At 54.5% G+C, this 26,572-nt stretch overlaps 2 protein-coding genes across 12 annotated transcripts in view; one reads left to right on the top strand and one right to left on the bottom strand.

Annotated features, from left to right (window-relative positions):
* CLSTN1 (calsyntenin 1) overlaps positions 1-9,864 on the top strand; it is a 59,720-nt gene extending 49,856 nt beyond the window's left edge. For 3 of the 5 annotated variants that reach the window (XM_033115234.1, XM_033115230.1, XM_033115229.1), the window contains 9 exons: positions 1,662-1,718; positions 2,911-3,068; positions 4,163-4,311; positions 4,588-4,814; positions 5,356-5,526; positions 5,927-6,072; positions 7,167-7,302; positions 7,604-7,788; positions 8,194-9,864. In XM_033115234.1, coding sequence (XP_032971125.1) covers positions 1,662-1,718; positions 2,911-3,068; positions 4,163-4,311; positions 4,588-4,814; positions 5,356-5,526; positions 5,927-6,072; positions 7,167-7,302; positions 7,604-7,788; positions 8,194-8,388 — 1,424 coding nt within the window. In that variant the 3' untranslated portion in view covers positions 8,389-9,864. The remainder of the gene's footprint in view (positions 1-1,661; positions 1,719-2,910; positions 3,069-4,162; positions 4,312-4,587; positions 4,815-5,355; positions 5,527-5,926; positions 6,073-7,166; positions 7,303-7,603; positions 7,789-8,193) is intronic. The other 2 variants (XM_033115232.1, XM_033115231.1) reach the window with 1 other exon arrangement.
* A 66-nt stretch (positions 9,865-9,930) lies between these two features.
* The window catches only part of PIK3CD (phosphatidylinositol-4,5-bisphosphate 3-kinase catalytic subunit delta), a 46,476-nt gene continuing 29,834 nt past the window's right edge, over positions 9,931-26,572 (bottom strand). For 2 of the 7 annotated variants that reach the window (XM_033115221.1, XM_033115223.1), the window contains exons 3-24: positions 22,070-22,248; positions 20,599-20,827; positions 20,275-20,504; positions 19,678-19,857; positions 19,198-19,347; positions 18,630-18,719; positions 17,323-17,544; positions 16,629-16,725; positions 16,398-16,528; positions 15,888-15,938; positions 15,623-15,790; positions 15,410-15,531; positions 14,994-15,137; positions 14,729-14,828; positions 14,400-14,578; positions 14,209-14,321; positions 13,956-14,034; positions 13,263-13,430; positions 12,689-12,812; positions 12,373-12,518; positions 12,012-12,144; positions 9,931-11,608 (exon numbers count right to left, since the gene is read on the bottom strand). In XM_033115221.1, coding sequence (XP_032971112.1) covers positions 11,471-11,608; positions 12,012-12,144; positions 12,373-12,518; positions 12,689-12,812; positions 13,263-13,430; positions 13,956-14,034; positions 14,209-14,321; positions 14,400-14,578; positions 14,729-14,828; positions 14,994-15,137; positions 15,410-15,531; positions 15,623-15,790; positions 15,888-15,938; positions 16,398-16,528; positions 16,629-16,725; positions 17,323-17,544; positions 18,630-18,719; positions 19,198-19,347; positions 19,678-19,857; positions 20,275-20,504; positions 20,599-20,827; positions 22,070-22,210 — 3,135 coding nt within the window. In that variant the 5' untranslated portion in view covers positions 22,211-22,248 and the 3' untranslated portion in view covers positions 9,931-11,470. The remainder of the gene's footprint in view (positions 11,609-12,011; positions 12,145-12,372; positions 12,519-12,688; positions 12,813-13,262; positions 13,431-13,955; positions 14,035-14,208; positions 14,322-14,399; positions 14,579-14,728; positions 14,829-14,993; positions 15,138-15,409; positions 15,532-15,622; positions 15,791-15,887; positions 15,939-16,397; positions 16,529-16,628; positions 16,726-17,322; positions 17,545-18,629; positions 18,720-19,197; positions 19,348-19,677; positions 19,858-20,274; positions 20,505-20,598; positions 20,828-22,069; positions 22,249-26,572) is intronic. The other 5 variants (XM_033115224.1, XM_033115225.1, XM_033115226.1 and 2 more) reach the window with 5 other exon arrangements.

Genomic DNA, 26,572 nt, shown 5'->3' with positions numbered 1-26,572 from the left:
GCCCCACTTTAGCCCTTGCACCGGTGTTGTGTCACTTAAAGGTGTCACCATCACTACATGTACCTGCTAAATAGACCTTTTATCCTCCTGGAAAAACACTGTACCGTGAATTAGGTTAGAAATTTGTGAGAAATTTCTCCTAATTCCCAGGAGAGCTTTGCTTCTTGTGGGAAAATTTGAATTTCATAATTTTCTTGCAGATCCTTTCAAATGAAAAGGAGTAAGACAGTATTTTAGAGTGAACCTCTTCAGCAAATTCTTGGATTTAATTTTAGTGACACTTCACCCATGAGGAAGTGGAACATGAGACCAAAGAATGAAGAATAAATTATTAGGGATATAGGAATTTTTTAGCTGCTGCTCTTAAAATTTCAATTCAAAGTTGCTTCCCAAATTCAACAACAATTTCTGAGTAATTATTTTAAAAATAAGAATACAAATACCCGTATTCAGCCCTAAATGTTATTGTATATTCTGGGAGCTTTGTCGTTTGGGTCACAGTAAAGCTCCAAGTCCTGCCCCGCCTTCCTTGGTTTCTGTTCTCTGCCATTGAATGGCAGTTACTCCTCACCTTATTTCACCTCTTTCTCCCTCAGTCCTTTCAGGATCCTCAGCCAGAAAAATCTGCCAAAATTCCCAAACCAAACACCAATTTTTAAAAATGTAGTTAACAGGGAGGAAGAGCTCCGTTCTTCCTTTCCGTGGATCTGAAACCACTTTCCTTAGAAATTCACTGTGGAGAGCCCGGGCTGATTGGTCCGTGTGTGCTCCAGGGCTCACCTGCCCCCACCTGGCCTTGCCCCCGGTGTGTCCCCATGCTGCAACACAAAAGGTGTAGAGCCTGTGCTGGGGGCTGTGAGAACAGAAGCAGTGCTCCTACAGCATGACCTGGAAAATGGAAATTCTCCGCTCAGGGCCTGGGTGTGCCTCTCCAGCCCGCCACTGTACTCAGAACACTGGATGGGGACCTCCAGGCACCGTGGATGGTCAGAGCCCCACCCCTGGTGATTGTCTCTTTCTGTGGGTGAGTTCCTTAACCTCTGACTCTCCCTTCCTGTTCAGAAAAAGTGGTTGGAAATTCCTTCTTTTCTCCGTCACTTGGAGGTTCAAGTCTGGACCAACGTGAACTTGTTTGGAGCTTTCCAAAAAGACATACTTCTACGAGTTCACCACACACTAGCCTTTGGACGCTTCCATGTGCTGTCCCATTTTGTCGGCACAAATGCCTGCCCTGTTAGGAAGGAAAGTGCTGTGGGTCTGGCGCTTGGTGTTACCTGTGTGTGGTACTTCTCTGCAGTCGGTGTAACGCCTCGTGCTGTCCCTCCACCAAACAGCACGGGTTGAGATGAGTGAATTCAGTTACGTGCTTTTCATTCATCTTATTTCGAATCTGACCTACGCTCTGGCAAGGACGATGTGGGAAGGTGGAATGAAAGAAGAGTACGAAGGAGAGTATGGGTGGTAAATACTGCTTCTGGGAAAAGGTGATCAAGGACAGGCTTGCTTCCAGGAGGGGTGTGCCCCCAAGGGGAACACGAGGAGGAGGGTTTTTTCCTCTGTGTTTTGTATTCGGTAGCTTTTCAGAACTGATTTTCAAGGTCCAATTTGAAGAGCCTAACCTCGCGGTCCTTTTCTGTTGTCTTTGTCTTGCTTTTCTACAGAGTATTCAGGAGTTGAAAATGACAATGAAACTGAGCCTGTGCCTGTGGCCTCTGCAGGTTGCTGGATTTTTCTCCCTACGGTTCATGATTGTGTTTCATTTAAACGTGAAACATCCATTCATTCCACATGTTGCATGAAGTGCCCGAATCGCATTTTGGTCCCAGATACCATTTGAGCTGCTGGTTTGCGTTGTGCACCCCCCCACCCCACCCCATTGCTTCATGGGATTTCCCTTTGGTGCCCATTCCAATCCCAGTTGAAGTGAAGGCCAATGACTCATGAATGCAGTGCCCTGATGGGATTTTATTTTCCCCATCAGCTTTTACCCTGATCCCACTGTACAAGACTCCCTGCTGAAATCTCAGGCCAGGTTTGGGGGGCACCTCCTGGTTCTCATGTGGCTTAACCACGAGACAGGCAAAGATCTGTTTCTAGATATCCTGTCCCGATACTAAATTTTAACTATGAGCTTCTTAGAAATCTTGGTCCCAGCAATGATGTCCACTGTCTAGTGCCCTTATCAGGAAGGAGAGAGAACTGACAATTGGTCTCATCTCCTTTGTTCAGTGTAAGAACGAGGGTTAGTTTCAGCTGCATTGGGCTCTTTGTTACGTCTGTCAAGGACCCTTTCCTGGGGTTTTGTTTTCCCTGTGACATCTGCACTTTCGTTATCCTCAGTAGTCAGAGAGAAGCACGATGGGCCGCAACCAAAGTAGCCATCTGGAAAGCCTGGATATGAGGTTCCTAGATGCAGGGTGGGACTGAAACCTCCCCCTTATCTTACTCTGTGTAGGTTCACCCCCAAGTGTGTGTGTGTCCCCGAGTTAGAAAAAGCTCAGTTAGAAAAAGCATCCCAGAGCATGAACCAGCTGGTTGACAAGACAGTGGTTGAAGAGACTGGTGCTAGTAGGAAATGTCACTTGTGCACCATGGCAATGCATGAAGTGCCCGAATTTTTACCAGTGAGTGACCAGAGGTGTAGGGACTCAAGGGACCTCTTGGCTTCCAGGCTTCGGGTGAGAGACCCCCAACTCCTCTTTTCCCCAGGCCATATGCATGATCATAAACGACTTAATTTCTTCATTGCGCTTTCATGTAGATTGCAAGGCTAACAGGATTTGGTCTGAACTAACCCGCATGTCCATCCATCAAGCTGCCACCACCGGTAACACCACCTTGAGAAACGAAGCAGGAGGCTCTGGGCTGCACACGTAACTGCCTGCCTTTCCCCCCCCCCGTGTTCCAAAGGTGGTGACCTGCACATGACCCAGTTTTTCCGAGGTGATCTGGCTGGCCTGACGATCCGCTCTGGGAAACTGGCAGACAAGAAGGTGATTGACTGCCTGTATACCTGCAAAGAGGGCCTGGACCTGCAAGTCCCTGAAGATAATGGCAGAGGCGTGAAGGTAGTAACACTGGCACCCCCCGTGCGTCATTCCCAGACTTCCAGACCACAGGAGTGGAGACTGTGGCATAAGGATTGATGTGTGACTGACCCTGAGCTGTTCTACTCATAGCACCTCTGACACAAAATGTGCGGGTTTTCTTCTTCACACCAACTAATTCCCAACTCTCTGGACACCACCTCTCCGGGTGTTCTACAATTTAATTCAGTTCTGACACTACCCGGATTTAGCATCAGACCCCACAGGTCGAGGGCTCAGTTCCATAAAACTGCCCCCCCACCCCTTTCAGGTTCCAGTTGCAAGAATCGGGCCCTGGGGCTACCTTCACTTCTGTTCCACTTGGCTACAGAGTGGGGCGTTTTCACAGTCTCCACGCCCTTCCCCCTTGTTAGGTTCAGCCATTTGCTGGAACTATTCAGAAAATACTGTACTTACTATTACCAGCTTACGATCAAGGATGTAACTCAAACAATGAAACAGAAGAGATGGACAGGGCAAGTAATGAGGGCAGTGCCTGGAGCTTCCACGCCCTCTCCAGGAGCGGCACCCTTCCAGCACGGCCTGTGTTCACCAAGCCCCCAGACCCTGTTGTGCAGGGTGTTTGTGGAGGTCCCAGCACATGGCACGAGCGATTAAGTCATTGGCCAGTGGTGACTGACTCAGTCTCCAGCCCCTCTCCTGTCCCTATAGTTCGGGGTGGGGGGTGTGTGAAATTCCCAACCCGCTCATCACATGGTTGGTTTCTCTGGCAACCAATCCCCATCCTGAAATTGCCAAGGGTCACTTCATTAACATAAACTCCGGGGTGGTTGGAAGGGGCTTACAGATTTTATAAAAGACTCCTGTCACTAAGGACATTCCTGGGATTTTAGGAGCTCTGTGCTAGAAACCAGGGAAAAAGAGCAAATGTACGTTTGCACCTTAGATAGTTACCATCGTAGAAGAGGGTCTCAGTCAGGGTTACATGAGCTTTTCTTCTCCAGGTCACCAGTGCAAATCGATCCTCGGCTAATCCTCTTGGCCAAAGCGGTCCCGACTAGCTTCTTGCAGTCAGAACCTTATGCTTCTCCTCTCTCTGTTTGGCACAATTTCAGATCGAAGCCAACCCCAGCCAGTCGATGTTGACCTTGGAGGGAGCAGATGTGGGGGTGCTGGAGAAGGCCCTGCAGCACGTCGCCTACCTGAACTCCCGGCAGTTCCCCACGCCTGGGATCCGGAGGCTCAAACTCAGCAGCACGGTGAAGTACGCGCTGACCTAACCGTAAACCTGTCTTTGTTCACTGACCCTTGAGAAGAAAATGTGTTGTCCTTGGGTTTTTAAGACAACCCAGCCTCCCTTCTGTAAGGAAAGGTGAGCCGTCACTCGTTACCAGAAAGTTCGAGTGATGTTTATTGATAATGTTTGGAAGTACATTCCGGGAGTGGCCGCTGTCGTCTGTATTTGTGGCAGCCTGTGGGTACCGCCTCCGCGTGCCTCCCAGAGCCCTGACCTTTCCTTCCCTCCCTTCCCTGTTGGCAGGTGTTTGAACGAGGCCGCCTGCATCTCAGTGCCCCCGGTAGACGGCTACGTGATGGTTTTGCAGCCGGAGGAGCCCAAGATCAGCCTGAGTGGCGTCCACCATTTTGCTCGAGCGGCTTCGGAATTTGAAAGCTCGGAGGGGGTTTTCCTTTTCCCCGAGCTTCGGATCATCAGCACCATCACGAGAGAAGTGGAGCCCGACGGGGAAAGGGACGAGGACCCCACAGGTAACAAACAGCCCCTCTGCCGGGGACGGTCGCCCTCAACTTGAAACTGGGTGGCTGAGCCCCCACTGCTGACTTGCTGGGCCCTTTTCTCTGGGACTTTGGGAGGTTTGGGCATTTTGATGCTGTTCTTGGGTCTGCTTCTGGAGTCTGACCCGGCGACAGAGCTCGTTCTGCTCTTCGGGGACCCACCTGGAGGGTCCTTTCATTTTTCTGGCTTGACGTCAGAATCCAAACGACGCTGAGGAGCTTGCAAGAACTGACACTGTTGCAGGGGACGCTGTCACTCTCCTGAGCCTAGAGCTGTGCCCCTGCTGGCTGGTCAGCTCCCAGGAGGGTAGGGTCCCCATGCTTGCGCCTTCCCAGGGGCCCGTCCTCCTAGGTACCTAAAGTACCCCCCTATCTTGAAAGGGACTCTCTTGTACCTCTGCCACGGGTCCTTAAAAGGACTCTGACTTTGAGCATGAGCCGGCAGGCCATCAGGTGTGAGCAGCCTCCCGGGGCCCCACAGCCTCTGCTATTTCTGGTTGGGCCATTTTTGCAGTTCAAGAGTCCCTGGTGTCTGAGGAGATCGTGCACGACCTGGATACCTGCGAGGTCACGGTGGAGGGAGACGAGCTGAACCCAGAGCAGGAGGCCTTGGAGGTGGACCTGGCCCGCCTGCAGCACAGGGGCATTGAAGTCAGCAGCTCCGACCTGGGCGTGATCTTCACAGGTGAGCGGCTGGAGCGCGCCATCACGGAGCGGAAGCTCCGCTCGCTCAGCCCCGCCCCCTGCCATCTCGGGACTTAGCGTCCTGGAGGAGATGGGAAGGGGGCGAGCTCACCGGGGTCGGCGGTGGCTACGCACGTTCCCCCAGGCAGGACGCAGGACGCGGATGTGCAGGCAGTGCCTGATGGCCTGTCCTTCCAAGGGGGTGGAAGTCAGGCGCACAGTGACACATCCCTTCAGGAGGGAAAATGTCCTCGCACACTTTGCATTTGCTCCTGCAGTTGGAAAGCCACATGCGTGACCGGCTGGCTCAGCCGACTCAGGTGCCTGTCTGCCTGTGGCCCTGGCCCTGCCCATGTGCTCAACTTCAGCCACCTGCAATCTTGTCACCTTCACCCCCACAGGTGTGGACACCATGGCCAGCTACGAGGAGGTTTTGCACCTCCTGCGCTATCGAAACTGGCACTCCAGGTCCTTGCTTGGCCGGAAGTTCAAGCTCATCTGCTCTGAGCTGAATGGACGCTACGTCAGTAACGAATTTCAGGTGGAGGTGAGTGCAGGGCTTCCGTGGAGGAGAGCCCCCTGCGTGGCCCTCAGATTTGCAAACGCTGATTTTTAGAGCATTTGTAGTGGCACCTAGTTGGCTTTGTCCCAGGGTGGAGCCCTTTCCAGCCTGGTGGCTGCTGCAGGTTAGACCTGCGCAGGTTTGGGGAGGCAGGTGACACGTGGGGCGAGCTGGGGTTCAGTGTGGGGCTCCCCTTTCACAGGCTGCCTCCACCCGAGAACCTGAGGGGCCTTTGGAGGGAGGTGGTCAAAAGCAAGTGGCAGTTACTGCCTTGGGGTGGGGACGAGGACGTGTGCTGAGGTTGGACACTGCTTCGGAAGGAGCGGCGCCCAGGGCCTCGGTGGTTCTTGGTAGATGTGGATGGCCAGCCCTGCTGTGAACAAGTCCTTGGCCCAGGGGAGGGACGCTGGCACAGGCCCCACTCCGGGCAGGCCTGCCGTCTGCCCCACCTGCCAGTGGTGGCCCAGGCCATGGTGGCCAGAGGGCACCCAACCTTCTCTGAGATCGACAAGGGGCTCACAAAGCTCCTTTATCACTCAGGGCATCTGTGGCCTGGACAAATGGACCCAGTTGCTCTCAGCAATCAACCTCGTCCCCACTGTGACCTTCTGGCAACAGGAGGTTAAACTCAGAGCGCGAAAAAACCGATGAGTGTTTTGTTTGAGCCGAAGGGTAACAATTTGAAAGGAAATAAATGGTTAGAATTGTGCTCTCTTTCATGTGGCAGTGGTTTTGGGGAAAAGAGGGGAAATAAATGGTCCATATCGGTGCGTCTCAGACGAACTGTGGTGAAGGACCAGTGGTGTTATTTGGGTTTCCCCAGTCTCTGGTGGGTGGGTTCTTTTATGAAATACAACAAAACTGAATTATTAGAGCAGCAATGTTTCTTGGACCTGTGACCATGTCAGATCGTAACAGCAGTCTCCAAGTGCTTATTACCGTTGGTTTTTCCCTGTCCTTGTCTCGTCGGCTCAGCAGCTCCGGTCCAGGGAGCACCTTGGGTGGCGCTGGTCACGTACGGCCCTGCACCGCGCGTCCGTCTCACGCACACTCAGGGTGCCTTTCTGTCTCTGCTGTAGGTGAATGTGATCCACACAGCCAACCCCATGGAACACGCCAGCCACATGGCCGCCCAGCCCCAGTTCGTTCACCCCGAGCATCGCGCCTTCGTTGATCTCTCGGGTCACAACCTGGCCAACCCTCACCCGTTCGCAGGTAGGACTGTGGGGCGAAGCCCCGGCCTCAAGGAGGGATGGGTGGACACCCCTCACCCCTTCCTGCCGAGAGAGCGGCCAGTCAGTATCACACAAGGAAACTAAAGCGCTGGCGGCAGAGGCACCCGTAGCCGCAGGGCAGTGAGTGGCCGGACCCGAATTTGAAGCCTGAGCTGAGCTTTTCTGATGTTTCTTCCTGTGCTCCAGGGCTCAGACGCAGCTTTCAATGTGTGTCGGGGGCACGATGGCCCTCTGGCGTAGAGTTTGTTGTCACAACCCCGTGTGTCTCCATCTCATTGCAGTTGTCCCCAGCACGGCCACCGTGGTGATTGTGGTGTGTGTCAGCTTCTTGGTCTTCATGATTATCCTGGGAGTGTTCCGGATCCGGGCTGCCCATCAGCGGGCCGTGCGGGACCAGGACACCGGCAAGGACAATGAGATGGATTGGGACGATTCGGCCCTGACCATCACTGTGAACCCCATGGAGGTAGGCGCAGGCGCCCCCACCGGAGAACCGCGGCAGGCCGGCTCAGAACCAGGCTCGCCTCACCGGCGGCGCGGCCGCGGCACCTTCCCCCTGACCCTTTGCATGCTCTGTCGTGTGATCGTGTGACGCCGCCGGGAGGTGCAGGTGTCCCCGTGTTTCAGGGGAGTAAACAGACACCCAGCGAGACCTATATGAGGTCGTGCCACTGACCCAGTGGGTGGTGACAGAGCTTTGTTTTCCCTTTAGTCTTTGCTGAGGCCACTTCCAACGCCGTCCAACCCCCCTTGCTGTGGAGTGTGCACGGGGCGCCCCTTCCTGGGGGGCCCTCGGGAAGCGAGCCAGCGTTAGGTGATGGGGTGGAGGGCTGGGGCAGGGGCTGGGCTCACGTGGCCATGCCTTTGTCAGACGTACGAGGACCAACACAGCAGCGAGGAGGAGGAAGAGGAGGAGGAGGAAGAGAGTGAGGACGGCGAGGAGGAGGACGACATCACCAGTGCCGAGTCGGAGAGCAGCGAGGAGGAGGGTGGGGAGCACGGGGACCCGCAGACCGCGAACAGGCAGCAGCAGCTGGAGTGGGACGACTCCACCCTGAGCTACTGAGCCGCGTGGCTCCCTCCTCCCGTTCTGCTTCACAAGACTCTGCTGTCGCCCGCTCGTCACCCCAGCCCCCAGGGTCCACGATGTACAAAGTCATTCTGGCCAGTAGGTCTGCAGACCCGCCCCCTGCCCCTGTCTGCTTGGTGTAGGACCCTAGGCTCCCGCCCTCCCGCCCTCTCCGCCTGGATCTCTTAAGTTATGTGAGGAGCGGACTCGTGCTCTCTCGTCACCTTGCTCTGCGTGGCCCCCTCGCGCCTCCAGAAAAGCCGCAGTGACTGGACTCGTTGACAAAAGGTTAAAGTTGCTCGTTCCTACCTGGTAATCCCTTTCTTTCTTTCTTTTTTTTTTAAGTTTTTATTTTTTCCGAACTAGTGCATGTATAAAATGCAGAATGGGGGTTAATATGTAGATGAACTGACTTTTTAATATTTTGTAAATAAATTGGGATTCCTTGTGTCCTTTGTACTAGCGTAATGCAGGACTGGAATGCAAAGTGAAATGCGAAACATTGAGCGCAGGGGGGCCCCCCCCGCGGGCTCCTGCTGCCCTGTCCCTCCCCTCCCCTCCCTGACAAGGAGAAAGGGGCCTGCCCCACTCGCACACCGTGACACTCAGCCTGGACACTCGGCCTCAGGCGTCCTCTGGCGTGTGGCCCCAGCAGTCGAAGGGCAGGGTTTATGCGCTGCTTCGTGGGAGGGGCTGCATCCGGGACCCTCTCAGGAGGCTGGCCACAGCCAGGTCTTGTCTTTGGGACTCTGCTCGGTTCTCCTGTGGTAGAGGGGTAGGGGGCTGGGGTCCCTGGCCTCTTGGGCACACAGCTCCTTGTGCAGGCACCCGGACTCCTTGTCCGCAGCCTTGGGGGGCTACACTTAGATGTACATTTCCTTGCGGGTGAAAGGACATATAGATGATACGGATGGTGGTGCAAACCATTTGGAGGCAGCAGAACACCTGAGTGATCCCATACTCAGGTCTGGGAACAGAGTCCCTGAAGGGACACCCAGGGGCCCAAGGCAAAGAGCTGGATTTCCCCCAAACACCCAAGCTCTCCTGTCCACCCCCCATCCCCGGGGTAAAAGCCACTCCCTGGGGGTGAGGTAGGTACCTGTGGCTGGTTGTGCTTGGTGGCTGTGCTTGGTGGCGAGGGAAGGGAGAGGAGTCATGAGCTAAAACCCCTAAAGCACTTTGTTTTTAATTTACATGTAAAATTTTAGATTTCTAAAACGGGGGGAAAATAATTTTGAATACTGTTCTGTGATCATAACTGCTAGTTTCGAGGACACTGCCCGCTGTCTCTTTGTCGTGTGTGGTCATCCCCCCGTGTACTGTCGCCGTAGCTGCGGGTAGATGTGTTAGCTAACGCGCAGACCAGACGTCCTCGCACCGTCTGTAGCCGCCGTGGTCCCACCTTTCCATTGTGTATATTGATGACAGGTCAGAAAGTGTCTCCACTACAATAAAGTTCTGGTTCTAACTCCACTGGGAGAGTGGGTGGTTTTTTTTTGTCTTGTTTTTAATCCCAGTTGCTTTTAGGAGCCGAGAACGTAACATAAAAAGGCTTTTATTTCTTTTTAATCTACTTTCACCCCTCATTTCAAGGTTTCACAGGGTGCTGATCTTCAGCCTACATCATTTATGTTGAACTCACCTGCCCCGTACAGAAAAGTTACATGATTTAAAGAAGAAATAATAATCATCTTCTCACCATACAGGCTGTGCACTCAAATCAGAAATTGCTATGTATGTGTGGAGAGCGTACCACACGCCAGGGAGCACAGACTAGTTTAAATAAATAACAGGTGGGCACACACTCGGCCTTTCCTGTTTCCAAACGGGAAAGGTGGGTCTAAGGACTTCAGCGCTTAGTTGGGAGCGAGTGTGCTCGGGGTGCCGGTTGAGTGACGCTGATTGCTTATGGCTGCTCCTCACCAGCACAGGGCTTGGAGAGGGCACTACCACTGGCTCTGCTGAGCCCTGCAGGCCTTTGGCACATAGCAGTGTAGCCTGGGGGTCCCAAGTTGGCTGCTAACACACCAGGATGCCTGTGGGCTTCTAAAGGCCCAGGTTCCTGGCCCCATCTCCAGAGCTGGTGTCAGAAGGCTAGGAGAGGCCCAGGAACCTGCATTTCTAGAGCTCCCCAGATCTGCCTAAGGCTAAGCCTGAATCTTGTCAAACTAAGTACTGTCAGAAGAGAGTTCCCACCACACCCCCGACTCGCACCTCTGGTACCTGACTGCTCATAGCAGGTTCTCAAAGGCGAGCATTCTGGGTCCTTCTTTAAAACCTGCTTGAACAGGCAGCTTACAGATAATTGCACAAAGTACTCTGACCTGCTTTCACCTTGATCCAAGACCACGATGAGCTAAATGAAGCTCAAATCTTTTTAATATGTCTTGAGGACCAGCATATATTATACTTTATGGGAACTGAGGCCATTCCCCTGAGCCATAGAGGTTCAGTAAATAGTTTGGCTCCTTTTTTCTTACCCGCAAACAAAATCGCTTTACAGCAGAGAGATGAGAGAATTCCCGTACCCAAGAGTCACTTTAAAAGTGGACAGCAAGCATCCCTGAATATAGAGGGTACCAGGCTTCCTCTGGGAGCTGCCCAGAACTCAGTCAACAGAGACCACGAAGGTGGAGGGCTGAACAGAGGTGTGGGCGCCTGTCTGGACAGCAGGCACGAGGTAACTGCCTGCCAGGCGCCAGGTCCTGTGCAGTCCGGTGGGAGCCTGGGATGAAGGCAGGCTCCCCGGTGGGAAGAAGTTTCTGCTGCCCAGATCCACAGGCTGGAAGACTTGGGGTTACAATTCCCCACACGAGGCTGCCTTCAGGTGCCCAACTCAGTGTCTCCTGATCAAAGCCCAGGGCTCCGACGGGAGGCTGAGGACAGCGCCCCGCCCCTGCACAAAGGACGCATTTCCGTTTATGGCTGTTGAGTTCCTTAAACATTTCAAGTCATAAATAAATAACCAGTGTAAACAAAAGGCAGCTGAGTAGGTTCTTCCCCATTGGGCACCATTCAGGCGTTTAGGCCCCGAGGATGGCTTGTCTTGGGGGGGGTCAGTGTCTGCTGGGATGAGCTGCTACTGCCTGTTATCTTTGGACACGTTGTGGGCCAGCCAGTTCACTTTGGTTTTCCAGCTCTCCCGGAGGGCTTCGTTAAACTTCACTCGGAAGTGCTTGAGCGCCTCCTCCTCCGTTTTCCCCAACGCCAGAGAGTCCTGAGGCAGAATCACAGGAGCAGTGAGGGGGGCCTGGTCCCTGCCCTGTACGGCAACCCCACCTGCCTCCCTGTACTTCTCTCTGGGAATGTTAAGTTCCCTCCTACAAGAATTGTGTGCAAGTGAGGAGACAGCCACCAACATCTCCCTTGGGAAGAGCTCATTACTCTGATCCCAAACCAAGACAGACCCCCTGACCCACCCTCAAAATACAATGCCCACTCGCAACAGAACTGGGGCTACCTCTGGCCGCTTCCACCAGACCCTAGGCTGGCGTAAGGAACGCGCGAGTCAGGAGTGCCCCTCCCCCCACACCAGCCCAGGTCATACTACTGGGAGACAGGCCTTGGGAAGTCGGGGGCTCCATGGTCCCCTGGCTGCTGGGACCCGCCCTGGCTTTTACCTTGAGATACTGGATGTCCTTGGAGCAGCTGAGCTCAGGCAGGCCTGCTGCCCGCATCAGGGCAAAGAGGTGGAGGAACAGCAGCCCGTGGCGACGCAGGATGGTGTAGGCTCTTTCACAGTAGCCGCGGAACCTGCAGGGGAGGCAGGCGCTGGGTCCTCCCAACCACTCCCACCCCGAGCCAGGAAACTGTCTTGTAAGCAAAGCCCCACTTCCTCTTGCTGACTCCCCACCCCCAGCCTGCCTCCTCCTGCAGGACCCAGGACCCTCCAGGGGTGGGCTAAGAGCTGAGTCCCCTCCCTGCACCCTGTCTGGGGCTCCCAGGCACGAGGGGTACTTAGGGGGTCTGAGGCACCCTCACCTTTCAAATTTCTCACTGTTATTAGTCTTCCCCTGCTGAATCACATGGACAAAGTCATAGGTGAGGATGAATGGGACTCGCTCCCGGTTGATTCCAAACTTGGTCTTGAAATTCCCCAGAAAGTGGCCAAAATCAATGTGGAACAGCTAAGGGAAGAGAAAGGCAAAGACTGAAAAGGAACCAGAAAGGAGGGTGAGGGGCCCAAAAGGGCTTGGAGAGGGCTCTGCCTTGAGCCGAGTGCAGAGCACAAAGGCCGAGGGCAGGGGCCGGAAGGCAGGCATTGCCCACGCAGCAGCCCCACACTGCCCCTACCTACCTGTCCGTTCTCTCGGATCATGATGTTGTCACTGTGCCGATCACCAATGCCCAGCACGTATGTGGCCACACAGTAGCCAGCGCAGGAAAGGGTGAACTCCTCGATGGCTCGATCCAAGGCCTCCCTGGGTGGGGGTAGGGGGCCATTGGGAACCATGCCTTAGACACTTTGCAGCTCCAGAGCTGAGGCTTCAAAGAGAGGCCCCACGGAGCGAGGCACGGCTGATAGCCGGCGCCAAGGCCCCGGACATACCACCCTCCAGGCCCAGCCATGCTACCAAGCAACTGCATGAGTGATGGACCACCAGCTGAGCCAGCTCAAGCTGAACATTTCTGAGCCAATAATAAATAGTGGTTGTTTTACGTCCCTAAGTTAAGGGTGGTTGTTACACAGCAATAGGTGGCTGCTATATGGGGGAACGGAGACCCACCTGCACCCCAACACAGACATGGCTGGTCCCCGGCTGAGCCAAGAAGCCATGGAACCTGTCACACACCCTTCCCCTCACCTTTGACTCCCAAACCGCGTTTCTTGGAAAGGAGACGGGCATCTGTCCCCAAGGCCTGAAACCTACCCAGGGTTCTTAGACTTGAGCCAGTTGAGCAGGGCATCCTTGTTGAAAGCGGCTGTAGCTGCCATGTTGCTCTTGTTCAGCTGGATGTTGGCAATGGTGTCGGAGTGAAGCACCACCTCAATGAGGCCTGTGCGGTCCCCAGTGGAGAGGCAGCCATAGGGGGTCATCCTAGCCAGGTGGGAGGCAGTGGTCAAGGGCTGTCCCTGGAGCTGCTTGACCCCTGAGGAGCTCAAGACACCCAAAATAGCCACAGGAGATGCTACTCAAGTTTGTGAAAAGAGGAGAACCAGCAGCAGCTGGGAAGGAGTGCTTGCCTCCTGGGGCCCCTGGGGAAGGCTCCTTGGAGAGGTCGGCACCAGCACCCCAGGTACAGAGAAAAAGGGTCAGCACCTCAGCTGAGCTTATGTTTGCAAATCCACACGGCTTAGAAGAAGATGGGGCAGGAAACCAGAGATGCTTGGGGCAAAGGAAGCAATGGTGAGACAGACGATAAGCGCCCGGGCTGGCCTTCTCCACCCTCATCGTGTGGCCCTATCACCTGCCTTGCCCCTACGTTTGTAAACTGGTCCCTGCTCTTCCTAGAACAGCCATTTTTCCTGAGGTGGTACTATCAGCTTTGGCAGGGGACCCCTCCAAAGGGACAGGGTCCGAGGCCTGGCGCAGGCACAAATGGATGACAGGAGGGCCCCTCACCTCAGGTCCAAGCCCTCCTGCTTCCATAGAACGTCCATGAGCTGGATCATCTGCAGAGTTAGCATGTCCTGACGGAGGTCTGTGCCGCCAGCCCCCGGAAGGAAAAGCACGAGTTTCCAGTGGGTTCTCCGCTCCCAGCCATCGCTAGGCTCGCCCTCCAGATGTCACTCCCCAGGGTCCCCTGAGGGCACTGTGGCTGGGTGTGGCGAGGCCAAGACCTCAGCAGGTCCCTCCCGGGGCCCAGCCCGCTCACCATCCCCGTTCTTAAAGATGATGCCCACGCTGCCATCGCTGCCCGCCTCCTCGTTGTTGTACATGACCCATAGCGGCTTCATTTTGGAGTCCATGAAGGTGCACTGCTCCACACTGCCGGGCACAGGGCGGTCAGCAGGGGCCCCTCCGAAGGCTTTTAGGGGGTGCGAGGAGGCCAGAGCTGGGGCTCACCAGACTTCAGCCAGCAGGGTGCTGGGGTCGAGCGGGGACTGCAGGTGGGAGAGAGCCTCCAGGTAGGTCTCCTGGCGCATGCACAGGTGCATCAGCTCCTTGGTGTGGGGCTTGGGGCTCTTCTGGGAGCTCACTTTGACAAAGTCGTTCAGGGCCTTCAGCTTGCTCAGAGCTTCCCCCTGGCCAGGAGAATGGGAGGGCAGTGTGGGAAGGCAGGATGGGCTGGCTCCCAGCCTCAGGCCAGCCCTGGTGATTTCAAAGGGGCCTGGCTGGCCCTGCCCAGGAGCGGAGCCCAGCCCAGGGTGGAGGCACAGAGCCCCGAGCCTCACCTGTTTCATCAGCACCTTCATGTGGTGGATACTGCCCCTGCAGTAGGCCTCCATGATAAGGCCGAAGCGCAGGGCCACTGACGGCACGTGCATCTCAGAGCTGGAGGGAGGAAGAAGGGACTGAGCCTGGCCCCGCAGGACCACACAGCCTCTCCCAGCCCCGTCAGGACACCCAGGCCGGCGGGAAACATGAGACCAGCATGCAAGACGCCTCTCCTCCCCTTGGCCTTCCAGGATGATGCAGGGGCCAGGGGAGTCCAGCTACCGGAGGTGCCAGAAGAGGAAATGGCCAATCTTGCGGTTGGCCAAGGCCCGGTCCAGCAGGAATTTGGTCAGCTCGCAGTCGAGGTAGGATTCGTACTTGAGCACCTGCACCAGCTGCAGAAGATACTGGAAAACCTCATCGTCTCTGTGGAAAACAAAGGCAGCTGGGACCTGGAGCTCTGTGGCTAGGAACAGGGGTTTGCAGCTGGCGACGTGCGAAGTAGGGGTGGGGCAAGAGACGAGGGGCGGAGCGAGGGGCGGAGCGAGGGCGGGGCGGCAGGAGCGAGCGGGCAGGGGCCCAGAGGACCGCTTCCCGCGAGCAGGCCCCCCAGCGAAGGTTCAGCCCCACCTGGCGCCTGCTGCCAGGCAGTTGGGGCAAAGCCAACCTCCCAAGGAGCAGGAGCCAGGGTGACTCACGTCAGTTTCCTCAGGGACTTGATGGCGAAGGAGCCCACGTGGCGGTCGGGGAAGCTGGAGTCCAGCAGCTCCAGGGCGCTCAGGACTGGCAGCTCCGGCCAAGAGCACAGCAGGTAGAGCATCTGGGGGAGCTGGTGGTCAGGGTGTGGGGCACGCGGAGGCCGGGCCTGACCCCAGGCTGCCCCCTGCCCCGGGCCCTCCCCCGAAGCCCACCTGGGCCACATCCTCGTGCTTGTTCCACTTGGTGACCAGCAGCAACCGGGCCAGTGCCTCGGGGAAGTGCTCTTGAACCTCATGCCGCATCTTCCACACCAGGTCTTTTTCGTGCTCGTAGAGCTCCCCGGACCCTCGCCGCTCCAGGATTTCCCGCAGCTGCAGCTGCTGAGGGGCACCGTGTGTGAGGGCCTGTGAGGGCTGCAGCCAGCTCCACGCCCTCCGGCTCCCTCTTCGCCTGCCTGCCACCCACGCCCCCGCTCACCTCCTCCTCCGTGAAGCGGCAGTGCTCCCCGTGCCGCCCCAGCTCCAGGATCTGAAATGAGTAGGCCTACTCTCAGCGGCGCCCCCAGGGCCTGCGCCAGCCAGCAGGGTCCGGGGCAGATGGCAACACTGCTGACCTTGTAGGCCAGTGACTCAGCCCCCCCACACTGTAGGTGTTTGGCAGCATCCCTGGCCTCCACCCATTAGAAGCCAGGAGCATCTCTCCCACTAGTTGTGACAACTAAAAATGTCATTGGACGTTGCCTGAGGTCCCCTGGGGGCAAAGTGGCCCCTGGTTGAGAACCACTGCTCTAGGACACGTGAGGATTCCAGAAGGTCGAGGAAGCCCCCCAATGTGGTGGTGACCCAGCCCTGACTCTGGGCAACTCACAGGGTGCAGTGACCATGCTCTGGGGAACCCCCGAGTCGGGGTCAGGAAAATTCTCCTTTAGCTCCATAGCCTGTGAGCAGGGTGGGCCCTGGACCAGGGTGGTGAGGGGCTCTCACTGACCTTGTCCAGGGCAGGGTAGTACACAGGGTAGGGGGCCACCTCAGGGAGGCAGATGATCAGGGCGGCAGCACTCTCGGTGTTGGGGTTGCTACGCACGGTTCCTGTGGGGTTCAGCAGCTCCCCTTTCTCATCTGGACACAGGGACAAATGGAGTTGCATGACAGATGCCCCCATGTCTGACCCCCCGCCCCTCCACTCGCCCGCATGTCTCCCCGCTTGGCCTGGGCCAACCTGGGACAGAGGGCCACATGTAGAGGCAGCATTCACCAGTCTTGAGCTGGTCCTTGTAGTCAAACAGGGTGAGGTTAGCCCAGGCGATGGGGCAGTCCTGGGAGAGAACATGGTGGTCAGGGCCAGTGCTGGAGCCCCCCATTGTGCATCTGCGGGATAGGCCCAGCCTCTCGGCCAGTTTCCTTGCCCATTTCAAGACTCCCTATGAGAAAGCCAGCAAGGTTGCCACCTCTCGGCTCCCTTCTGCTCCCAGATGTATCCCCACTCCCAGCTTCTGGAAGAACCCCCAAACGAATTACAGGGGCCCCAGAAAGCTGGACCAGCTCAGCCATGGGCGAGTCAGCATGGCTCAGTGGCCAGTCACATCCTGGGCCTCGTGACTCAGTGCCCAACCACCACTCCTTTCCCAGCTAGCTGCTGACTCAGGCCACCCTGCTCCCTGTGAGGACAGTGTGTCTGCCCTTCCACCCCAGTCAGCTACCTCCAGGTTCCTGCAAGGATCAAAGGCTGGGGCCCAGATATTCTGAGTCACCCTGCTCACAACCTGGGAACCCAGATTTGTCACACCATAGGGGCAGTGGCCAGGGAGGGTGGGGTGGGGGCTGGGGTCCAAAGGCCCTCCCAGGGCTAAGTGGTCGCAGGTCTGCAGGACTGAACTGGGCTTGGCCCTAGCCTCCCAGCCGGCCCCACCCACCGCCTTCTTGGACTTCTTCTTGGTAGAGCGAGCCTTCTTGGCCTTTTCGATCACGGCGTACAGCGCAAAGCAGAGCCGGGCCATGCGCGGCAGGTCACACACATTGATGTCAAACTCCAGGCGCTGCTTCCACACGGGCTCTGAGCACACGCTCACCTCGGAGCTGGACACCGTCTTGCACAGCGTCTCGTTGCCATGGAAAAGCCCAGCCTGTACCACCAGCTGGTGAAGGTGTGGGCACAGGTGACAGGTGGCCGAGGTCCGGCCCCTTCTCCCCTCCCAAGTTCTCCCACCCACTTAAGGCCAGAAATGTTCTCCTCCTGAAATGTTCTCATTCCGAATGGGTCTGAATCTCGTTTCCCATGTGGAAGACAGAGATACAGAGGGGGAGGGCTGGCTGCCTGAGTGGGCTGCGTGGCCATGGGAGTGGGGAGCAGGGGTACAGGGAAGGGTGTGGTGGGCTGTGCATGGGCGACAGGACTCAGCTCCCCACCAACTCCGTGTGACCCCAGGGCATGTCGCTTCCTGCCCTGGCCTCAGTTTCCCCATCGGGGCTCAGGAACTCCAGGGGCCATTCGAGCTCTGACACAATAGGGCTCCCACCACTGTCAGAATCCTATGAGCCCCCTGTGGTTGGGGAAGGATTTAATGCCTCCTCCAACTCTGCCGTGACAGCCCTCATGGCCCAGCCAGAAAGCTGCCTCCATCCAATCCTCCGCGATTCTACCAGGGCAACTCAGACCTGCCTGTTTGTGGAATTACCCCAATAAAAGTGCTCCCCAAAGAGTCCCAACCTCCGTGGGCTTCACGTCCTGCAAATGGGACAGTGAAACCTGCACCTCACAGGCTGTCACAGGACTGAGGAGATGGGGTGTGTGACTGGCCCAGAAATGGGCTTGACCCCTGGGGGTCCAGCAGGTGCTGCCCCCACCTCCCCTAGCCCCCACCCACCCTGGGAGCCTCAAGGCCCCTGGCCCAGCTGGAGTGGCTCTTCTTCCAACACCTGTCACCTCCCTGACTGCGGTTTCCACATCCCTGAGCTGGGCCTGGCCCCACAACTTCCACCAAAGTCTAGTACCCAGAACTCACTGAGCCCAGTTTCTACGAATCGTCCTCTCTGGCCGCCGGCCTGCTCCCCTCCCCCCTTCCTGTTTTGAAGCAGCTCACAACCACCCCAGGCAGGGATGCTGGGTAATGTGGTCAGGTGGCTTTCATGTGACCCTCCCTTCTTCCTCTGCTGCCCCTCTAGGCCACAGCCACCTTGTTTGTGCAAAAAACACCCGCTCCCCAGGCCCAGGAGCTCCTACCTTCATCCGCTCGTCAGCATTTACTTTGCTGCCCTGGATCAGCTCGATGCAGAAGGGCTGTTCCAGGGACCATAGAGACATAGAGGAGGGCTGGGCGGCAGGGGGAGAAACAGGGCTGTTAGAGCAGATACAGAGGCTCGGTGGCTCTTGAGGGCAGGGTGAGAGTGTTGCAGGTTTGTGGCAAGGCTCAGGTACCTGCTCCCAACTCCATCCTTTACCAGAAAACCTGCCATGCAGGTAGCCAGGGGCTCCAGCACCTGAGCTCTGCAGGGCACGGAGTTCTGCCTCCAGTTCATAGAGAAGGAGGAGCGTGAGGAGGCCAGCTGAGAGCCAGGCCTGGAGGCTGCCCTGGGAAGTTCAGACAGGCCCCCACCCCAGCATACCAGTGGTCAGTGGTGTTGGCTGCCCAAACTCAAAGCCCCAACTCTCAATATCAACAAACCAAGGGGCACGCGACGAGGGGCCTTGGACCCACTGCTGGCCTGGGGCCTTGCCCAATAGGCTCTAGGGTTGGACAACAGGTGGGAGGAAGGGTGGAGGAGAGGGTAAATGGAAGGTGCCAGCTCACCTTCTTCATGGGAATGGGGGGCGGTTTGGTGCGCGGTTTTTGGACTTGGGGGGCAGGGTTGCTCTGTTCGTCCCGCATGGCAAGGATGGAGGAGGAATGTACCATGGTCAGGTGTGGGGTCAGCCCGCTGTGCAGGCAGCTGCAGATATACTGAGATGGGGGCCAGAGTGAGTGGCCAACGGCCGGTCCCAACCATTCCCTGGACAACTGGCCACCCGGGGACTCCCCCATGCTGACCACTGTCTATCCCAGGCCTTCCGGGTCTCTCCTGCTGGCTCTTCCTGACCCTGCCCACCTAAAGATGGGGCCTCCTTGTGTTCACAGGGAGGTACAGCCCAGCGAGGGGACACTCTCACTGTGATCCCCAAAGGCCTGGCTCATCGGGCTCAAGAAGGGACAAAGAACCAGCTCCCCAACCCCCACCCAGGCCCGGGCCCAGGTTGTGGGGAACGCGGGAGCCCAGGACCCCCCAGCCCTCACCTGGAACTGGCAGAGGGGGTAGCTGCCATACAGGTACTCGTGCTTCCCGTTCACCTGCAGAGTGTAGTCCTCGGGCTGCTCCACCAGGGGCTGCCGGAACACCGTGGCCTTCTTCCGGAGGGCGCAGGCCATCAGTGCCAGAGGCACATCCTTAGTGGACACCTGGAAGGTGAAGCTCTCCTGGGGGGAAAGGGACTGTCAGCCCTCCGCCCTGTGGAGGGCCCAGGGCTTCTGGGGTGCAGGGGGTGGGGTTGTCTATTTGCCTGCATTAGCCCCTCCTACCCCCTGAATGTGAGCTCCTTCAGACTCTTCAGCAGGGTCTGATGAAGGAACATGGCTGACACCCAGGAAATATTTGTGGAATGAATGAACAGGCCAATGATCAATGCCATCTGGTCATTCCGCCTGGTCAAACTTGCCTGCTGGGATGTCTGGCCAAGCCCCCCGCATGCATGGACACCCCACAAATACCATCTGATGCTACTGGGAGGGAGAGTGAATTTAGGGGGCTGATGGGTGATTGGGGAGTCTCACAGGGGCAGCGTTCCCCATGGACACAGTGGCCGGGATGCAGCCCCAGTAGCAGCCATGGCTCACCTCACTACCCTCGAACTTGACATTGACCAGGAGGGCCCGGTTGGGGACCCGCAGGGTGCCAGGCCCCCAGCTCCGTGCAGAGGGCTCCAGCTGCAGAGGGAAGCTGTACTGTAGCCAGGCTTCCCAGCTCAGCTGCTGCCGGCGGGCAGCCGCCTCCTCGCAGAACTGGCGCATCTTAGTGCGAAAGTCATTCACTTCCGGGTCACGCAACGAGTCAAACTCATGGAGGCCTAAGAGGCAGGGAGGGGCCTGGTCAGCGTGGGGGGGTCAGGTGGCCGGCCAGCGGCGGGCAGGTGACCATGAGGCCCACCCTGACTGGGGTACCTTTGCCAATGAGGAGGCTGATCTGAGAGTTGATGAGCTTCTTCACCCTGTCACCCTCACGGGCCACCAGGCGCAGGACTGGCAGGAAGGGCTGGATGTCACACAGCCTTCGCTGCTCGTCCTCCAGCTCTTGCTGCTCCGCAGTCTGGTTGACGCAGGTAAACACATAGGCTTCGGGGTCACTGAGCATGTGGAAGAACGGCTCATACTGGGCTCGGTGCCACAATACCTGAAAGGGACAGTCGCCGGTCAGCCCCTCCCATGAAGGCAAGCGTGGTTCCAGGGAGCAGGGAGGTGGGGAGAAGCTAGCCTCAGTCTGGGGGTCCCACCCTGCGTGACCCTGACAAGAAGGCAATGGCAAGATCCCAAAACTGCCACCCTCTCCGGATCCCTGGAGCACTGACCACGTGAGTCACCGGGAGTCCGTGTCATCACCGTTCCGTGAAGGGTACCAGGTATGCCCTCAAATCTGGAACTGAGCAGTGGGTCCTACAGTCTCCCCTATAGGTTCCCCTGAGAGATGGCCAGCCCGACATGACCTCCCGCAACCCCAGCTAATCATTCTAGGGTTCATCACCCTGATTTGTAAATGTTGTCAACCAATTCAGAAAAGTTGAACACACTGACGGGGCCATAAAACCCTCTGTGGGCTGTGTGCCCCCCACCCCAGGGTGAGGTGTCCCAGGGATCGCTGGAGAGCCACCTAACAGTCAAGCTTTAGTGCAAAAGTGTTCACAGCTGAGTCACAGTGAAAACGGCAAAGGAAAGAACAGCCCTATTTTTCTTCCATGGGGGATGGGTCATGAAGACCCATCAACAACGCAAAGAGGTAGCACAAGGGCAGGACCCAGAGACCAGGAATACCTGTGGACAAAGCGCTCCAAGATAACTCATTAAGAGGGGGAAACCCTAAGCTGTACAACAGCTCGTGTAATTCAAGCCCATTTCATAAAAACAACAATAAACATACTAATTATATAGACCAGGATTGCGCAAACTGCAGAGTTGCCTGAAGACAGCCACGCCCACTCATTTACATATTGTCTAAGGCTGCCTTTGCCCTCCAAGGCAGAGTTGGTAGTCTGGACAAATACCCTGAAAATTATTCAACAAAACCAAAAACTATTTTCAAAGATGGTGATTACTAAGACGACAACAGCTCTATAAAGACAAAATACCAGTAAAATTCCAAAACATGAGGGCATGGCAGGTCACATGGGAACCACACCCCCAAGCTCTTACTGGAATCCAGTGTGAGTAGATTTACACTGATATCGGGGAAAGCTGAATTCGGAATGGTAGGTGGACTCTAAATGCAAGTTTTTAAACAATTCTTGCATATTATTGCTATCTTTTAAAGATCATATACGAGATCTCAAATCTAAGAAACTATGCATGTGAAGTGTGAAGCTATCTGTCTTTCTCTCTGAATTCCAAGCTCTGAGGACTAGTTTTAAGGTCAGGATCGTACCTTCTTGATGGTGCTGAGGTTGGCATTTCGGGACACAGAGAAGTTCAGATAGACCCCAGTGGGCAGCAGGAAGTCAACCGCCACGGTCTGATTCTCCTCCTTGGTCCAGAATTCCATGGGGCAGTCCACCCCTGGGGGCATCCTGTTTTTTTTTTTTTACTTCTCAGACACCAGTTGTTCTGAAAAGGAAGCAAAGGCAAAATGAGCCCCTACAGGTATGCTAGGTGAGTCCTTTGAAAGGACACTTTGGAAAACAGGATGTTAGAAGCTTTGACAGCAGGAGGTTCAGGATGGAGTCCCAGCCCATGGGCACCCAAAGCTTGCCTTCCTCTGTGCCTCATCCTGCCTAGGGTGGCTTGTGGCTCTTACTGGGTGGTGAACACACAATGTAATATATATAGATGATGTATTACAGAACTGTACACCTGAAATCTATGTAACTTTACCAATAATTGAAACCCCAATAAACTTTAATTAAAAAAAAGAAAAAGAAAAAGAAATATCTCAGTAATACCAAACCCCCCAGTCATACCCTACTCCCGGGTAAGCAAAAAAATGTTACAGTCACAATTAATGGTCTTCCAGTATCTGCCCCATTTCAGGTTACCACACCACCTAGCTTCTGGTTGTTTATAATTTCCATGCATGTTTTTATACTTTTTTTCTTAATAATCTGTATCTTTATCAATTGTTTTTTAAAGATTCTATTGGGGAAGGGGAACAGGACTTTATTGAGGAACAGTGTGTAGTATTTCCAGGACTTTTTGTTGGGGAACAGTAGTGTGTTTTTCCCAGGATTCATCAGCTCCATCCAAGTCAAGTTGTTGTCCTTTCAGTCTTAGTTGTGGAGGGCGCAGCTCAGCTCCAGGTCCAGTCGCTGTTGTTAGTTGCAGGGGGCGCAGCCCACCATCCCTTGCGGGAGTCGAACCAGCAACCATGTGGTTGAGAGCCCGCGATCCAACCAAGTGAGCCATCCCGGAGCTCATGTTTTTATACTTTTATTATACTAATATGTATCCACAAACAATTCTTAAACTTTCTGCATGCTTTAAAACTTTGTGTGAACAGTGAGCCTTCTGCAAGTGCCTGTGTTCTTTAGATTTATCCATGCTGATACGTGTAACTGTAGCTCATTCATTTGAACTCTTGTGTGGTATTTCACTGTGTAAATGAAACACTATTTATTTATCCCTTCTCTTGTTGATGAACCTCAAGGTTTGTTTCAGCACTTCTATACCTTTTGGTTATTACAAACAACACCACAATATATATTCTTGTTCATATCTGCTTGTGTACATGTCAGAGTCTAGATGAGTGTTGTCTGAGAGAAACCACAGATATGCCAAAGTTACCAACAGCCACATTTAAAAAAAAAAAAGTAAAAAGACACAGATAAAATTAAGTTTAGTAATATATTTCATTTAACCCAATAGATCCAAAATGTGGTCATTTCAATATGTTATCAATATGGAAAAATTACTAAGGAGATATTTTACATTCTTTTTTGGTATTAAGTCTTTGAAATCTGGTGTGTATTTTACATTTAGAGTACACACCAATTCGGACACTAGATTGTCATCAGAAATCTTCATCTGTGTGTAGATTTCATACAAGTGACAGATGAAAAAGTAGGTTCACAGACTCACGTTGTTCCAAATATACTTTTAAGTTTTCGAGTAAATGAATCAAGTGTCAATTTGTATATTTAAATGAATTAAAATTAAATAAACTGTTTTAAAATTCCGTTCCTCGATCACACTCTCCACAGCTCAGGTGGCTGGCGGCGACCAGACTGGATAGTGCAGGTCTGGGGTATAGACTGAGAGCGGAATTGTCAGATCATAGGTATAACCCGTGACAGGTCTAACCACATCATTAACTTTACCAAAGTAAGTGGTGGCATCCATTACCAATGGCACCGCTGGTGTCTTCTCAGTATCTTCGCCAGCACTCGGTGTTGTCAGACTTCCTCACTTCTGCCCATCTGATGGGCATGAGATGGTCTTGTTCTTTTAACTTGCATTTCTCTGATTTTTCCTATGCAACTTTATCTTCTCCAAATAGCCTGCTTACAGACGGTGCCCGTTATTCTGTGGGGTTGTCTTTTTCTTAGTTTGTAGGGTTTCGTTTCATACTCTAGATTGAATTTCTTTGCTGATTAAAGGAGTTGGAAACATCTTCTAGTCCGACTCATCTTTTCATCTTGTTTGTGGTGATAGTTTTGATGATGAGTAGAAGTTTTTAATGTTGATGCAGTCAAACTTATCACCCTTTCCCTTTATGTTTTGTGATTCTTATTCTTTAGAAAAATACTTCCCTACCCTAAAGTCACATCCTCCTAGATTTAAATGACTTTTTTAAATAGTTGAAAAGAAGCATTTAGTTGGAAGAGACGAGACGCCCTAGTGGCTGTGCCGGACGAGCCCAGGCCTGACCACTGACTGGAAGCAGAGGCTGCTCTGAACAGGACGTGTGCATCACCCGGCACCACCGTGTTACCACTGCTGAGATCCATTTCCTCTGAAAGCCACATCCTACTCTGGGTTCCTCTTTCTGAGACTGGCCAGGCCAAAGGCTTTCTTTTGGATTCCAAATATTGGGACTAGTCAGGAATCCTGGAGAATCCACTTACAATGCAGTATGTGCTTTGGCTGAGCTGGGGAAGTCAGGGGCACCTTGGGCCATTGAATCCTGAGGCTGAGATGAGCACATGAGGCCTGAGCTTCCCCAGGACTCTAGCCAAAGGGACAGACAGGGCTCCAAGACAAATGCACCCGACACTCCCTTGGCCCTCAGCACCATGGAAACAAAGCCTTCAACTACACACATACATCTGGGATGTGGGGAAATACTTGGATGTAAAAAACTCACTCCTAAAAGAGGAAGACTCCAGATGGCGTAGGCAGGACGTATTCAAATGCCAGAGACGGCACAGGAGAAAGCGGAAATCCTTTCCCTCTTCGTGGGCCCAGGACCTAGGGTGCAGCTGCTAACAAGCCCCAACTCGCTATGAAGCCTGGACTCATTGCTCTGCAGTGTGAGTGGCACACAGATGCTAGCTAATGCAGGGACTTCAGAACTGCTCGAAAAGTGCAAATTGGTACAACCACTTTGGAAAACTGTTTGGCAGTATCTACTAAAGCTGAACGCACATATGCCCTATGACCCAGTGATTCCACTCCCAGGTATACACCCAATAGAAATGCGAGTCCATGTGCAAAAGATGAGTCCAAGAGTGTCTGTAGCATCGCTATTCATAAGATACTCAGACTGGAAACTTCCCAAATGCACATCATCAGTAGGATGGAAAAATAAATCGTGGTATCCTCTCCCAATGGAATGATACCTGGCAATGAGAAGGAATGACCTACAAATACACACAGCAATATAAACGAATCTCACAAACGTAAAGCTGAGTGAAAGCAATCAGGCATAGAGACTACATGCTCATGCTTTCAACTGCATGGAGAACAAGGTCAGGAGGGACCAAGTCCTGTAGGGCCTTGGGAATAGGGGAGGCACCTGGGTTTCACTCTAAGAGTGACGGGCAACCATGGAGGTAAATTTCAGGCAAGGGAGCCACGGGGTCTGATTTGCGTCTGAACCATGCTGTGGAAAAGCTGGACAGAAGAAAGCATCAAGTGGGAGAGTGTGGGGAGGCTCGTGCCACCGATGAAGTGGCTCGATCCAGGAGGAGGAGATGGAGCTGGAGAGAGAGAAGAAATCAGATAGATTTAGGAGCTCAGGTGGATCAGATGGGGGACAGTGAGGGAAGAGGTAAGTGAGACAGCTAGGGTTGGGCTTGGGTGACTGGACGGGTGGTGGAAATTTACTGAGATGAGGAAGTAGAAGGGACAATAAAACACACCTCAGGGGCAATAAAACAGCAAGAGCTGTGTTTCAGACATCCTGAATCTGAGCTGCTTACTGTTCCCACTGAAGACAGCCAAAGGGTGAAGTCCCCACTTTGGAGCTCAGGGGAGAGGTCTTCGAGGTCACAGAGATATAATTTGGGGTCAGTAGGCGACACACAGATGTGGAGCCATGGGGACAGGTGTGATGGCCTTCGGGATAAGAAAGGGCCAGGACCAGCCTTAAGGCACTAGAGTGAGATCAAGCAAAGATGAGTAGCCCTTCTTCACTCTGAGTCATCCAGATTCTTGAGGCAGTCTCCTGTCTGTCCACATCTGAATCACACATAAAATATCAAAGAAAACTGGGCAGGAAAGAGCTGGATTCCTTTCACCTTCCCACTTCAGGCCAGCATAATCCACAGAAACAGCCATGTGACAGACAGCAGAGCCATCCCAGCTGTGGGTCATGTGACCGCACTATCCCCTCGCAAGTTGTTCTTAGGCGTTCTCAGTTAGACAGTTTCTCCAGCTGAGAACGTCTGACGGGTCTGACCTCTGAGTCCTGGCCAGCCAACAGAGGAGGTTCTCCAAAGATTTCAGTGCAAGTACTTATGCCACCATCCTCCTGCCCAGCCAGCTTTGGGACCCT

Source organism: Rhinolophus ferrumequinum, chromosome 9, assembly GCF_004115265.2.
Source record: "Rhinolophus ferrumequinum isolate MPI-CBG mRhiFer1 chromosome 9, mRhiFer1_v1.p, whole genome shotgun sequence".
Classification (NCBI taxonomy): domain Eukaryota; kingdom Metazoa; phylum Chordata; class Mammalia; order Chiroptera; family Rhinolophidae; genus Rhinolophus; species Rhinolophus ferrumequinum.
This window is presented reverse-complemented; position numbering and strand designations above follow the sequence as displayed.